At 38.3% G+C, this 16,118-nt stretch overlaps 1 protein-coding gene across 5 annotated transcripts; it reads right to left on the bottom strand.

Annotated features, from left to right (window-relative positions):
- Positions 1-4,475: 4,475 nt before the first annotated feature.
- Positions 4,476-12,594, bottom strand: LOC104231413 (mitogen-activated protein kinase kinase kinase YODA). 5 transcript variants are annotated; one of them, XM_070153097.1, is made up of 17 exons: positions 12,434-12,594; positions 11,803-11,911; positions 11,564-11,615; positions 11,376-11,471; positions 11,118-11,264; positions 10,763-10,820; positions 9,925-10,670; positions 9,085-9,813; positions 8,755-8,842; positions 8,463-8,525; positions 8,021-8,181; positions 7,820-7,895; positions 6,951-7,010; positions 6,756-6,863; positions 6,442-6,681; positions 4,992-5,627; positions 4,476-4,900 (listed from the first exon to the last, which is right to left on the bottom strand). In XM_070153097.1, the coding sequence occupies exons 7-16, from the start codon at positions 10,476-10,478 to the stop codon at positions 5,157-5,159; spliced, it is 2,550 nt and encodes an 849-aa protein (XP_070009198.1). In that variant the 5' UTR covers positions 10,479-10,670; positions 10,763-10,820; positions 11,118-11,264; positions 11,376-11,471; positions 11,564-11,615; positions 11,803-11,911; positions 12,434-12,594; the 3' UTR covers positions 4,476-4,900; positions 4,992-5,156. The 5 variants fall into 5 exon arrangements, with proteins under 5 accessions (XP_070009198.1, XP_070009197.1, XP_070009199.1 ...); XM_070153096.1 differs by having other exon boundaries at positions 11,052-11,264; XM_070153098.1 differs by having other exon boundaries at positions 10,763-11,264; positions 11,376-11,461.
- Between the last annotated feature and the right edge of the window lie 3,524 nt (positions 12,595-16,118).

Consider the following 16,118-nt stretch of genomic DNA (forward strand, 5'->3'; position numbering starts at 1 on the left):
TTTTCAGCTGAAGCAGGAATTGTAATCCCAATTGCTGCAGTATTCACTTCTTCATTTAAAAGTTCTTCTGTTCCAGGAACTTCAAGTGCAGGAGAAGGAGTATCAGTAGACTGTTGGCTTTTCTCGATGGTATCTACGACTTTGGCCAGTTCAGACTGCAAGTCAAAACCTTCTTGAGCAGCTTCCGTCAAAGCATCACGACGAGATTTCAAGAAAGCCCAACTCACCTCTATGTTAAAATTTTCCTCTAGAAGTCCATATTCCTTTTCCCACATAGCAAGATCGTTTTTTAAGATTTGATATTCAGCTAAATGGGAATCAAGGGAAGCTTCAAGAGAAGCATGAGAACTCTTCAAGGCATGAATCTCGTCAGAAGAAGTCTGTAAGTCAGCCTGAGCTTGAGTCAAGCTTTGCACTAACTCTCCTGCATATTCTTCCTTCCTAGCCAAAAGTGCCTTCAGCTCCCTAACTTCTTCACTAGCCCTGGATAATTGTTCTGACAAAGAGCATTCCAAAAGCTCTTTGTCTCTTTTCAATTGGCTTGAAGAGGCTTTGACAGTTGCCAGTTCAGAAGTTAAACCACGGTTTTGCTGCTCCAGGAGATTTTTATCTTCTTGCAACTCCTCTATGGTCCCTTGAGCATTCTCGAACTGCTCCTTCCAATTGGTTGCTTCAAGCTGGGCTCCCCTAGCTATTTCTTCGGCCTCGTGGACAGTCTTTTCAGACTCACGAGCTTTTCTTTCCAGTAGGGAAATTCTTCCCATTAATTCCGTGCCAATAAGGTTAGCCTACAGAGATAAGTCATAGAAGTGAGAGATTGAAGATAATTAAAAAAAAACTTGTTGGTAAAAATACCTTCAAAGTAGAATGAACTACATCATTCATCAGAGTTAAGCAGCTATGGCTCCCCATCTTCTTCTTCTCGATATCTCCAATTAGAGGTTCGAGCCAAACATCGGCTCTACCGGTCTTCCTCAAGAGGCTATGATTGGCAGGAACCTCCAAAGTAACACTTCTCATAGTCATACTTCCACTGCTAGAACCTGTCTCTGTATGATGAACAGAGGGAAGAGGAGCAATGGAAGGAATGGAAGGAAAAGATGTAGAAACCAACGCAGGAGCGGTAGAAACAGCCAATGGAACGGATATAGGAGCGGTAGAAACTGGCAAAAGAACGGAAGTCGTCAAAACTGGTAAAGAAATACTTACGGTTGGCTGAGGAATGAAGGAAATAGGAACAAATAAGGAAAGAGGAGCTTCATCAAAAACAGGGTCGAGCTCGCCACTTCCGAAACCACTGTCAAAAAGATGCTGAATTGACTCATTATTATCTCTTGGTTCGGCGTCCTCGTCAGAATGAATCAAAACAGGCTCGGTGGTGGAGGTTTGAGCAGGAGTGTTTTCAATTTCATCATCAATGATTATTCGTCTCCTGACCCTTGGCCTGGTAATTAGAGAGGTACCCTCCTCTTCTTCTTCAGAACTTTCCTTTGTAGCTTTCCTTTTAGGCAACAAGGCTCGAGCCTTATCTAAATCAAGAGCAGCATTCGCAGACATGCGAATGGCCATAACTACTTCAGCCGTCATTCCTCTAATGCCAAATCCTGATTAAAGGATGGATATACATGATTAAAGTTAAGGAAAAAGTGCTTAACATGTAAAAAAATTTTATAAAAAGGGGGATACCATGTGTTTTGACCTTCCAACCATGTAAGGAAGAAATTGATTTCCAAGTTCTCTGCTCCCTAGAAGCAATCTTCAAAAGTGAGTCTACCCAACCACGGAAGTTGGGAATAGGTTCAACATCTCCCATGGTTGCTACAAAAAACCAAGAAGGGATGAGGTTAAAAACAACTTTCTTTTGAAATTCTCAAAAGTAGGTACGGTAAATAAAAGAAAACCTACATTCAAAATTCCACTTCTCAGAGAAGGGAATATTTGTTTCGCCAATCAAGTCTACCGTACGAACAACAACATAACGGATATACCATCCACGGTCTTTGTCATCCTCAGGATTTACCAAAACTTTTTTGCTCCTTGCAGTTAGGGTAAAAAACCCATGGCGTATTAAGTTAGGATGGTATAGATGAATGAGGTGAGAAAAGGTGAAATTGACATTGGCCTTGGAGGATAAATATCTCAAACAAGCCACTGTTCTCCACACTAATGGACCGATTTGGGCCAAACAAATTGTAAAGAAACGACAAAAATCGAGGATAACTGGGTCAATCGGAGGATTAAAACCTAAAGTGAAGGGGTAAGTGTAAACAGAAGAATACCCACTTCTAAAAGAGGAAATTCTTTGATTTGGGGAAGGAATTGACATTCGGAGACTATCCTTCCAGTTACAATCTCTTCTTATGGTGGGGATTGTAAGCTCGGTTACTATTGTTGGGTAAGTATCGACTCTTTTCTAAATTTTTAATTTGTTTTTGAAGAGACGTTTTGTCACTTTCAAAAGACAAATCGCTGGGAACTATATCATCAACTGAGGGTTCTTGAGAAGAATCAAGAATTTCCCTACTTTTAGAAGAAGGGGCTTTTGGGATAGAACTCATTGAAGAAGAACCAGAGGAGCCGCCTCGCGTAGATTCTAACCCTGTTCGAAGCCTACCTCCTCCGCCTCTTCTGTGTCTAACAGGAGCGTTGGGGAATTGATCTAAAATTGGAATTTTTTTACGGTTAGGGTTTGAAGAAGACATTCTTAAGAAGGAAGTATGTGCTGAAGATTTGTGAAGAAGACAAAGGAAGAAGAAGTTATGTGTAAAATGGGAACCGTCAACTTTAAGAAGTGTAATGATGAAAAGCCTATAATAAAGGCAGCTATCACTTCGTAAATAGTGAGAATGAAGAAGTCTCGAAAAAGGGTATGAATAGCGGAATCAATTAGAAAATGACACATGGGCAGAACATTAAATGGAAAAGACTGCTGAGGCGTTAATACTGTCATGAGCATTAATTGTGGCAAAAATTCCTTTTACATGAAGATCCACTTTCCAATTATTTAATTGATAAAAAAATGGAAAGTGGGGGGACTATCTGTATTTGGAAAAAACTGAATTTATATTAAAGATGATGTGGCATGACACGTGGATTAGTTAAATGGTCAAAGCGCAACAATTGACTAAGAGGCACGGATGGAGACAGCCACGGGAAGAAGAATTTAAATAGGCACGAGAAGACGTATAGATACGAGTCTCGTACCAATTTAAATTGTTTACAGCCAACGGATTAGAAGGCATTGAAAGCAAAGATCTGATGACAGAAAGGAGTCCAAATTCATTATTAAATACTTGATACGTTACAAAATTGGTATTTAATAGGAATGATTGTATAACGGCTTATTTAATGTCATTTATTACTCATGATTATATCATTAAAGCTAAGGCTTCATTCCTTTACCTAGAATTATCTATAAAAGGAAGAAGTATCATCATTTGTAAGGACACGAAATACTATTGAGAATTTATTGAAATACACATCTATTTGTTTTTTTACCATCGTTCTCAAAAGTATTTTATTTTTGTCTCCTGATTATCAGTAACCCGAATTTCTTTTTAGTTTTGACCAAAGACTCAAATTTTTGGTTAAACAAGGTGCGACAGGATTTTAGAGAGTCCGAGTAACATAGATGTTAGGTCTACAGTACGAAAAAGGGATGATTTAGAGATGATTGCACCAACCAATGCTTTGACTCTCAGAGTGAGAGTTGGCATCAATCTCATTCCTTGTTATTAGATAACAAAGTACATTTCAACCCGAACGAAGAATGAAATATATCATGCTTTAGCAAGCACTTGCTCCTATCAAAAAGCGAGACTTTACTAAACTATCCTTGTTCTCTATCTTAGTAGTTAAGTGATAACAAGCAAAAAGATATATGCGCCTTACAACTATTTATCCAACTTTAGAAAATGAGAGGGATGTAGGCTAACTGTGTATTTTTTTTTAGCTGAACTGTGTATTTGATACTTCTTTTTAGCAGTTAAGAAATCACTTGATGGATGTCATTAGCCGTCATTAGTCAAACACGCTTCTCCAACACACAAGGACACAGGATAAAAGTTGATGGATGTCAGTGTTATCAAAGGCGCGCTTAAGTCCTGAAGCGAGACTCAAAATATGTTGAGCGCTTCGCCTCGCTTAGCGGGCACTTCGATGCTATTATCAAGACTCCAATGAGCATAATCCTGAAGAGGCTACACTAAACAATTGAAATTTCACTTTAGCGTAAATTTTCTTTGTCCATATATTTGGTATTGGACTACACATACATATTTATAGTTTTTATCCATTTACGCCTTTTCTTCATTAAAGCTCATGCTTTATTTGCGCTTTGTGCTAAAAGCCCAACAGACATTTTTCTGCGCTTTTCGGCTTTGATAACACTGATGGATGTCATTAGCCATCACTGGTCAAACATGCTTTATCTAAGACAAAAAGATATAGGATAAAAGTTGAAACCACATTCATGATTCAACTTCAAAAGTTTACTATTATTACTGAAAGTTGGATTAGACCTGATAGGGAACCATCATATAAGATACAATAGGCTGTTGCTGAAAAGCTCAAACGAGTAGTAGAGAGCTTTGCTATGAACAATTACCAATAAAATTTTTACAAGCAAGCCTGAGATTCCCTAACTAGCCTTTTAATCAGTCCCCCCTGTACAGTAGTATGACCAATTTTTCACATCTGCCCTTCCTTGTATTTCAATCTGATGAAGAAAAGATCTATATGCCAAAAGTTTGCAAACCAGGAGCCCAAAAGAAAGTGTGTTCTTGGTACCTCTCTGTCATTCTGTGTCTCATGTAAGTGGAACCAAAATTATACACTTCTCTGAACCAGTCGAATTATACGTCATTGTAATATACTGCTGCATGGCTCCTTGGACGGTGATCTGGGGAGAACCAAAATAAACTAGATAGTCAAGGTATCAAGGGAGTCGTGGAAACCATAAGCAGATACTGTTACAGGTACAAGTAACTTACAATAGCAACTGACAGCGAAAAACATTAGTATCCTGCGACTGCCTTCTCCTTTCATCCGCTTCAAAACTTTTATTTGGCAAACTAGACTTTTTGGTATAGTTACTGTACAATTGTTCCAAGAGATATTTCAAGCGCATCCATCCTTTTTCAGGTGGCTTTTACAAGTTAAACCCCATTATCCCGACCAAATACTTGAAAGCCAGGATTCAGGTCAAACGATGGGCCCAATTTTACTTGATCCCTCAGGAGCTGCTGGGCAACCCTATTAGCTAATACTGACTGTCCCTGATATGGTTGTTCAGCCACGCCCCTTTGAGCCGGGCCCCCAGAATTATCTCCAACAAAACCATTGTCAGATGGAAGTGTTTCTTGGATAAAATGGGATTGAGAAGTCCCTCGAAGCATGTCAGGATTCAGATCGTGACTAGTTTCACCATTAGGGTAAAAGCTTCTTTGGGCCCTTGGTGATGTTCCTACACCTTCTGATGAATAGGTTGTTGGCGTCATTAGGTTAAATAGTGGAACAGCACCACCGCCAACACTAAGAGGTGTTGCTGAACCAGATACAGCACAGGGGCTTGATATGGTGGAGGGGGAGAGTCTCCCACTCATATGCTTAGGTGATTGTCCGACGGCCTGAAATATCAAAAAACATGAAGTCAACCCGCTAAGCCCCAAGGAAAACAATGAGTTTAGCAATGATCAGCCAGAGTGTATATGCTTAATTTAAATCATGGTGCATACAGTCAGCAGAATGTTCACGAGTCCTAAAGATGGCAGATAACATCACTAGTCTCCAGAAATGATTAAGAGGAGTTCCCCAGACAGAGAGTATCGAGTGTTACTGACGGTACCTACCACAAATGTAAAAGACAAACCTTTTGAGAAAAAAATGTGTTTTCCCAAAGGAGCTAGTACCAAAGAGGTTTCATAGAACTGAACTTACACCGAAGGAAAATCTACTATTGCCCCAACAGACAATGACCCAACTACTCAGCGGGCAACCAACCAATGTTCATTTGCAAGTGCTTAAGTGATATGAGACCCTCAAAAGTTAATCATCCTTCTGAATTTGTTTTTGCGCATTTTTTTGGTTTCTGTAGCCTAATACCTTCAGACAGTAGAACTAATTTTGTCTGGAAGAACCGTCCATATCATTTCAGAATGTCCTATTCCTTAAAAGTCCTCAATTTCAAATACTAGGGAATGTTCAAATGCAGTAAAGTTGGTTGCAAAATCTTCTAATATAGGTAACTATAATTTCTTTATCAACCACAGCGAAACTCTAAGAAAAAATATCAAATTAGGGAATGTTCAAGAAGAAATCATAATGTCCTTGTGGAAGTCATGCTCACAGATAGACCAAAATCATGGAAGCAGGCACTAATGTGTAGCTTTTAGTTGCACTGGAATGGCAAGATTGCCAGATGCACAAAGAAGGAAACCTTACCACTGATCTCACAGTAGGCATGGATGGAGGTATTATTTCTGCAGGTTCAGGACTTAGAATGGGTCTTTCCACCGGAACGGTACTCCTGACAAAGGGATGTTCCAAGAGCTGAGAAGCTGTTGGACGATGTAGTGGATTGCGTTGTAGACATTGCCACACAAAATCCTTGCCCTCATCTGAGAGGTGGTAGGGGATCGCAGGAAGTTCCTTGCTGTTTCCAATTTTAAATATAGCAGCAACCTATTAAAAAAGAATTAGAAGCACAACAAAAATTGAAACTGTTTACTCTTGGGCCATCATACATATTTACTAACCCCCTCATACTGACTCCAAGGTGGTTTTGTCGTTGCCATCTCCAAAATTGTACATCCAAGGCTCCATATATCTACCGCAAGATTGCAACCACTTGAATTTTTAACAACCTGATTAACAAAATTTATGAAATGAATTAGTTGAAACACAGAGCTAAACATTGATGAGATAAGAGCTTGAGTAATATTAATGCAAACCTCAGGTGCCATCCAATAAGGACTTCCCTTGAAAGACAAAGGACAGTATTGACCAGTTATCTGCAAAATGTATCTGAGTTAGCCAAATATGACCTGTATAGAATTATGAACAAACAAACATTTCTTCCTAACACCAACAGTTGAAACTCAAAAATCTTACAAGACCAAATTTTTTTGGGGAAAGTGTACATGGAAGAGATATAAAGGAAATCCTCCTAGTCAAACAATAGAGGCCGGAACAGTTGTTATCCAGGTGCAACCTTAGAAAAATGCTGTAAACTTAGGATTCTTTGGCCAGAACTGAGACGATTATTTATTATCATAAAACATACGAAAAGTTGACCCACAATCACTTCAAAATTTATTGCTTCTGGAGTATTCCCACCTAAGACTGTAAAATTATCATGAATGGCCATATTTCAATTAAGTTACAATATAGCCTCCCAATTCCCAGAGTTAATAAGTATACACTCTTATGCAAATTTCAAGATATTCTATAGCTTTTGATTCTTCTTTTCACAAAATTGAAAACTCAAAACATCATATGATCCTTCTGCAGTTTCTCTAACTATTTTTAGGGAACTTTTGCAAGACTTCAGTATTCTCTCCCAAAAGGTTTAAAAATAATAACAATGAGTTCAATTTTACAAAGGGACAACAGCGATTGTTATTGACCTAAAAGGAAACCTACAGATAGCAGGAATAAGACAATCACAAAGCAGATCCTAGCACTGCCTAACTTTTGGCTTGCCCCACGCGTTTTGTAGAACACTTGACATAAGTAACAATAATGTTAGAGATGAAAAGTGCATTCCGACCCATATGCACAAAGTAGACAGACAAGAGTGTACTGCACAAAAAGATCATACATGTTTTGCCATCCCAAAATCTGCCAATTTAACGCGGCCACTTGGGTCAACCAGTATGTTTGCCCCTTTAATATCTCTGAACAAAATATAAAACTACATGTCAGCCATTAGACATATTAAGATAGGGGCTCTAAGAAAATCAATGGCAAAAAAAAAAAACATGTATATTGCCCACAAGTACTTTTTCAACAATACACCTACCTATGCACTGTGTTTTTAGCATGCAAATATGCTAGCCCAGACAAAATTTGCTTGGTGTAACTTTGAATTGCTAGCTCACCCAACTGACCATATTCTTGAAGAATTTTATAGATTGAACCACAAGAGACATACTCAAGGTATATGTATAGTTTGTCATCTACCTGTAGATGAAATTGAACGAGGCATTTAAGGCAATCTATATCATCATTTAAGGGAATCATGAGATTAAGTGCAAACTGTAACATATTCAAAAATAAAATCATGATTGTTGATATCCTGAATAACCTGAGAATAAAATGTTGGAGCTTATCAAACAAAATTTTGGGCACACCGTACTTAGTCAACTTTGATCTTTTTGAACAACTTTCTTTAAATAAAGAAAACATTTTATGATTAATTATGACAAGCATGATGCCAGTAGTAACCACTTTAAGAAACTTACCGACTCAGATCCATAATATTGCACGATATTTGGATGGCGCAACCGACTTAGCAGTGATATTTCCTACAAAATATTGCTCAAGTTATGGTTTCAAGAAGATAAATTATGAAGTCAACAACAGAAACACGATGATAATTTTCAAAATAATAATAATAGCATATTGCTTCTTATTGTTTTTTATTTTGCTTCAATTAAGTACTTCGTGTGAAAACATTTATCCCATAGAAATTCTGTATAGAGCATAAGTATAGTCCGGAGAAGCAAATTTAGATATTTCTTAAAAGTAACTCACTTGTCCAAGTTGCTGTGCACTCTCTCTCGACTTAGCATCATCTGAAAAAAGTGTTACTTCCTTCATTGCACACATCTCACCACTTTCACTGCATATTGTAATCAAATATGCTTTAAAATTAGTGTCTGTTTTGAAAAGATAAAATAATGATACAAGAAGAACTCCATTAGTTTGCTAACTCCACCTCCAGTGGATCATCATTAAAGTAATCTAATGTTAGCATGCGTAAAAATCTCAAGCAAAAATGCAGGAAGGAATATTAAAAGCACATTGAAGGTAAACTTTATAAGAAACAATGGTAAAGTATCGATTACCATCCCAGCTACTGACCTGTTAAAACCAAGGTACACATGTCCAAATGTGCCTCTGCCAATCAGACGTCCTTTCTTCCATCGTGACCCTGGGATTGGAGGATTTTCTGTCCTACCAGGACTTCGCAGAATTGCAGGAGCCACTGAATATGGAGAAAAATGAGAATGAGGGATTGATATGGGAGGAAGAGGCAGCCGGTGACTTTGTTGTTTTCCATCATCAAGCCAGGCTATGGAAGATTCAGCCGATGTCCCACCAGATCGAGGATGCAAAGGAGTTACAGCACCACTATGTATCCTAGAGCCAGGAGCAGGACTAGTCATTCTGGGGCTAGGTACAGGTGAACACTCAGGACTACACCTGCTGTGTGGCCAAAAGGGCTGTGCTGACATATCACCTCCAATTGAATTTTGTCCTGAATTCTGGACTGAACCTGGACTAGAGCAGTGCCCTGATCCTAATAAGGTTATGTCTCCATGTGGCTTCCCTAGCCAGAAACCAAAGTTCATGACCGGTTCATGCCCAAATACCCTCATGGGACTTCTTGAAGGACTTGACATCGAGCTGTCAGGAGCACTATAGATAACACCATGATGAGGAATCTGTAAGTCTGCCACATGAGAGTTTAAAAGCCTCTGTCTAGGAGATGTAGGGATCACCTGATTGTTAGACAAAAGATTAGCTGACTTCAACATCTCTCCTGGACTTGCTTTGAATGCAATAGGAGATTGAACCTTCTGCTTCAAACTACATAAACATTGAGTTTATTTGTTAGAAATTCTAAAAAAAGAAACTCTTAAGAACTACTGTGTATCAAATTGGAAGCTGGGACAGCACATTGTATCAATTTGTGCTTACCTGGAAGGACTATTCAAGGCAGTTCTGCTCCCGTTTTCACAATCAGATGTTTGGGGGCTAAGAAGCCGTGAGTCAGCAGGGTCATCACTGTCACTGGAGCTGTCACATGAAACAGAAGCAGTTGGTAAGTCCTTGTCAACCCCTGTAGCAACTGGTCCATATGAAAGATGCCTAGGCGTGGGAAGAGGCAAAGTCAATGATGGCTTGGAGTCTCCACTGGTCACTGATTTTATGGATGCACTGTTCGCAGAGTCGACAAGATGTACATTAGAAAAGTGACCCTCAGGAAGGGGAAGTGGTTGAGAAGAAGTCCTATCAACAAAGCTCTGACAGCATGAAGCTGGCGTAGAAGGTGATGGTGACCTGGAAACCCTTGATTGAGAACCCTTTTCTGAAATAATATCATTACATCGTCTTCGAGATGATCCAGATTTACCACTTGATTTTTCCTCAGTGAAAATCTTCAGTTTCCTACTTATTGTATCAATGAAACGTTCCTTCTTGGATTTCGTCCTTACATCCTTAGATGAAGACTTACCCCACCATGAACGCATTGCTAAATGAGATTATCGTGAGCAAGGACAGTCAACTGTAGTGTATACCAAAACTTAGCTGAATAAAACCAGCTAAATAACTAAATCCTATGAGGAGTTCCTTTGAATATGCCTTTATGTCATAGAAGCGCTCATAGTGATTAGTCCAGTCCTCAAAGAGCATCAAAGTTCATTTCTAACCAATGCATGCACCTACAACCATTAAACAACTTAGAGATTAAAATTTCTACAATTTAGACAGGGATGTAGATGCAATATATGAGTTATGTTAACAAGCACTATACCTATGGCTGTCTGCAAGAGAAAATGGGCTAATCAACAGCACCCTTCAGCTGTTTATGTCTTTGCAAGCATGAACAGGTAGAAGACAACCAAAGTATTCGGCATGTTAATAATTATCAAGTAAAATGTTCAGCAACCTAACAATTTGAGTTCAACAAGTTCATCCAATTTAATTTCTAGTAAATTCATGTGGGGGGTGGGGGGTGGGGGGAACAGAAATTAGTGATCCATCTCTAAAGCATTAATGAAACCAGGGGATAGCTCTAAATACAGATTAAACAGAAACTCAACTGAAAGCACTCCAATCATCGGCCTCCACAATTTCTAAGAGTATAATCATTCAGGAGTATATCTTACAATGCTTCAAAAGGCTTAGAAGTCAGTCTTGACTCCTTATAGCACAGCAACTCAAACGAAATTACCATCACACCAGACATCTCATATAGCAGATACATCCTCCTAAGCTCCCCGAGAATGAAATCAAAATGCAAACCTCTTTGTTACCTGGAATGCATGGAAACAAGTATTACATGCATGCAAATTATGATGCTAACAAATTTACTTAGAAAAAAGAAAAAGGAAATATGATGCTAACAAGTGCTAATAATAGATGACCTGAATATTTTTCATAATGCTTCCTAGTGGATGTGCTCACATGTGCTAACTGAAGTAGTTATCCAGAAAAGGTTTCCTGAGCATATCTGTATGCATCTGTGTGTACATGCGCGTGTATGTCACACCATTAGGCACACAATCACAACAATAGACTTCTATAAATAATAAACTTTTTTTTTCAAATTCACCTGAAACTGAAATTATTAGACTTGCAAAGAACATGATTTTCCCATATTTTAGCTGCAGAAGCAATAAGTTAAAATCTGATCACAGAACAGGATAAAACCTTAACCACCCACTAATTGCAAATAAAATACAATTACATGCATATATTTTTCTGTAATACTGTAATGCATATGTACATTAAAGTGAGGTCAACTTAAAACTAGGCTGACTTATGCAAAAGTCAAAGTGATAATTTACTTACCAGGTTAGCAAGAAAGTGCTCGAGCAGCATACCAAAACGAAAAAGGGAACACAAAAGTCAAAGCCCTAAATTTTATGACTTGTGAAGACAAAACTTGCCTGAATTTCACCTGTGGAAGCAATCAAAATCAATTCTTGATCAATAAACAAAAATAGCTCAAAATGAAACCATCGACACCTACTAATTGCAAATAAACTCCAACCATTCTTGACTTGCAAAGATAAAAAAAAAAAAATCACTGAATTTAAGCAGTGGAAACAATCAAAAATCCATTTTGATCCATAAACAATTCTAAAAAAAGGCTCAAATGAAACCTTAAATACCCACTAACAGTAAATAAAACACAATTATGTGCATAAATCACCGTAAAAACTAAGTCAAAACCCTAATTTCTTGGACTTCAAAATTTTCCTAAAATTTAAGCAAGTGGAAGCAATCAAAATCCATTCTTGATCCATAAATAAAATAATTAAACAAGCTCAAATGAAACCTTAAATATATCCATTAATGCAAATAAAAAAACAGAATTATGTACATAAATCAGTATAATTAGTATACGTTAAAGTGAAGTAAACAGAATCTGAGCTGACTTATGAAAAAAAGTCAAAGCCCCAATAATTTAGTAACTTACGGGGTCTGGAAGAAAGTACCGGAATATCATCCCGACCCGCGCCCGACCCGAACTCAAATGGGTCTTTTGTGGCGCCGGTTGCCGGAGAATGAAATTAAAGTGAAGTGATGAAAGGATTGATTGAAGAGAGTGTAGTGTGCATGGAGAAAAGGCTAAGCAGCAAATTCAGCAGTACATGCTGAAGGTTTTAAATTAACATATATACCCCTGTCAGTTTTAAAAGTCAAATGTCTTTGAGTTGACTTCATTTTTAAACTCAAATGAGTTGACTTTTTTTTTTCTTCCTTTTTCAAGAAAATAATTTCTATATTTGTATGAGCTAAATCCCGAAAAAGTTGCTTTTTTGAATATTTCTGAATTTAATTTTCAAATTTTCGTGTTGATCCTTTTCCTAAGCCGAGGGTCTTCCGAAGATAGTCTCTCTGTCTTCTTGAAGGTAGGATAAAGTCTGCGTATATTCTACCCTTCCCAGATTCACTTGTGGAATTACACTGGGTTTGTTGTTATTGTTGTTGTTGTTGTTGTTGTTGTTGTTGTTGTTGTGTTGATCTTTTACCTTATCACGTTCGATTATCAACTTTATGCTTGTAGCTTATGGGTTCACGTAAATCTAGTAAATTTTCAGCAAACCCTACATATATATTAATATATTAATCAAATTATTGGCTTTGAACTTAATTATTACTATTAAATTTAACTTGAAATTGCTACAAGAACTATAGAGTTCAAGTATTGAATCCGTCTCAAAACATTACCATGGAAAAGAATAACGTGAGACAATTATGGAATTTACCTATTTGTTTAGCAAGACACATATCTTATGCAACTAAGTTTATTGGACTTGCTATAATTCTTCAACTAACTGAACGGCAACTGAACTTAGAATTAAAAACAAAGGCTATATGTTGACAATTGCTGAAGATAGGGGTGGGGATCACTTATCAGTTGCCATTGACTGTTTTAGTTTGAAATTATTTTGATGGTAAAGTAGAGCACTTGGACAAATGCACATATTCATTGTGTCGTTATGCCCGGGTTGTGGGGCTCTCAACCATATGGACATTTCAATGTGCTTATCCGCGCATGGCCCTGAGATATGGATTTGTACTTTTGGTGATCTTTCGAATGACCTTGCAGTACTTTCCCTCTTAATCCACCACACGCCCTTACATGAATGTTAAGTAGAACGCAGCTAAAGAGGAGGGGATGTTCCTGCAACACCATCTACCCTTTTCAAATCAAATGAGCCGCGAACTAGGAAAAGGGCAACCCGGTGCACTGAGCCCCGTTATGTATAGGGTCCGGGGAAGGGTCGGATCACAAAAGTGTTGATTGTCAAAAGTCCCACATCGGTGGGTGATAATTTGGGGTTGAAAATTTTTCCCTATAAAAGGAGGCCTAATGTTTAGGATTTAAACACACCTCTCATTTGCCTTCTTACCTTCTTAAGGCATTTGTATCTTCTCTCTTTAGTATTATTTCATTTGTATTTTTGGAGTGGAATAAAATATTGGTTGTGTCCGAGGAGTAGGCAAAACTAGCCGAACCTCATAAATTCTGGTGTTCCTTTTATTGTTGCTTTATTGTCTTATTTATTATTTGGTGGCTGTCATAATTTTTGGTATAATAGTTGTGACTTATTCACACTATATACATTTGGCTTCCTCAACAATTGGTATCAGAGCCAAGGTACTGTCTAAGTATGCTCTGTGGTTGCAGCATAGTCTGATCTTCCACATCAGAAAAGATTTATCTTGGTAACTGAGTCAAGGTTCTGTCTGAGTATGCTCTGTGGTTGCAGCTTAGTCTGATCTTCCACACCAGAAAGGAAATAATCTTGATTTGTGTCGTCAGCTATTAAATAATATTTGTGTCAAAGATGGGAGACAATAAACAAGAAGAATCTACATCAAGTGTCAACAATACGTCATCATTGGCATCTTCGCTTATGACAAGAATTGTGTCAAATGCGAAATTTGCGGTAGAAATTTTTGACGGATCAGGACATTTTGGGATGTGGCAAGGCGAGGTTCTAGATGTCCTTTTTCAATAAGGGCTAGATCTGGCCATTGAAGAAAAGAAACCAGATGTTATTGGAGAAGAAGATTGGAGAATTATCAACCGTGTTGCTTGCGGTACCATTCGATCCTACCTTGCTAGAGAGCAGAAATATCCATACACAAAGGAAACTTCTGCAAGTAAATTATGGAAAGCACTGGAGGATAAATTTTTGAAGAAAAACAGTCAAAATAAATTGTACATGAAGAAGAGACTGTTTCACTTCACCTATGTTCCTGGTACCACGATGAATGAACATATCACCAGTTTCAATAAGTTGGTCACAGATTTGCAAAATATGGATACAACTTATGATGATGGTGACTTGGCCTTAATGTTGTTGGCGTCACTTCCTGATGAGTACGAGCACCTTGAAACTACTCTACTCCATGGAAATGACGAAATTTCTCTCAGAGAAGTTTGTTCGGCTTTGTACAGCTATGAACAAAGAAAGCGAGAAAAACAGAAGGGCGGAGAAGGAGAAGCACTATTTGTGAGGGGTCGTCCTCAAAATCAAACGAGGACAAAGAAGGGAAGATCCAAGTCAAGATCCAGACCCAGCAAAGATGAATGTGCCTTTTGTCGAGAAAAGGGGCACTGGAAGAAAGACTGTCCGAAGTTGAAGAATAAGGCCAAACATAACAATGGAAAGGCCATTATGGATTCAAATGTAGCTGATTGTGATGATTCAGACTTCTCATTAGTTACAACAGAGTCATCAACATCATCAGACATATGGTTGATGGACTCGGCTTGTAGCTATCATATGTGTCCCAACAGGGACTGGTTCGTGGAATTTCAAGAAGGAGAATATGGAGTCATCCACACAGCGGATAACAGCCCTCTTACCTCATATGGCATTGGTTCAATACGATTAAGGAACCATGATGGAATGATCAGAACATTAACAGATGTTCGATATGTACCGGATTTGAAGAAGAATCTCATCTCTGTGGGAGCCCTAGAATCAAAAGGGTTCAAAATCATTGCAGAAAAATGGAGTGATGAGAGTATGCTCCGGTGCACTAGTGGTAATGAAGGCTAATCGGAAGAATAATAATATGTACCGCTATCGTGGCAGTACAGTTATTGGGACAGCGACAGTAACATCCAGTGACGACAAAGAGGCAGAAGCAACCAAGCTATGGCACATGCGCTTGGGACATGCTGGAGGAAAATCCTTGAAAACTCTATCAGATCAAGGATTGTTAAAAGGAGTAAAGGCTTGCAACTTGGAGTTTTGTGAGCATTGTGTTAAAGGGAAACAGACAAGGGTTAAATTTGGTACAGCGATCCATAATACTAAAGGCATTTTGGATTATGTACACTCTGATGTTTGGGGTCCTTCCAAAACACCTTCATTGGGTGGGAAGCACTATTTTGTAACAAGTGTATTCGCACGGACAATAGAGGTGAAAACAAAAATGATCATTTCAATAAGGTTTGTGAAAATGATGGCATCATCCGACACTTCACTGTCAGACATACACCACAACAGAATAGAGTGGCAGAACGTATGAACCGGACCTTGCTGGAGAAGGTACGGTGTATGTTGTCCAATGCTGGCTTGGGCAAAGAATTTTGGGCTGAGGCAATTACATATGCATGCCACCTCATTAATCGCTTA

This window comes from Nicotiana sylvestris, chromosome 8 (assembly GCF_000393655.2).
Source record: "Nicotiana sylvestris chromosome 8, ASM39365v2, whole genome shotgun sequence".
NCBI lineage: Eukaryota > Viridiplantae > Streptophyta > Magnoliopsida > Solanales > Solanaceae > Nicotiana > Nicotiana sylvestris.

Excerpts from the sequence above, each read along its gene's own strand:
- LOC104231413 (XM_009784407.2), bottom strand. The coding sequence starts at position 10,478 with ATGCGTTCATGGTGGGGTAAGTCTTCATCTAAGGATGTAAGGACGAAA. Across the intron at positions 9,814-9,924 it reads GCCTTGAATAGTCCTTCCAG|TTTGAAGCAGAAGGTTCAAT; the intron begins GTAAGCACAAAT and ends ATGTTTATGTAG. Across the intron at positions 7,011-7,819 it reads ATTTTGGGATGGCAAAACAT|ATAACTGGTCAATACTGTCC; the intron begins GTATGATCTTTT and ends TACATTTTGCAG.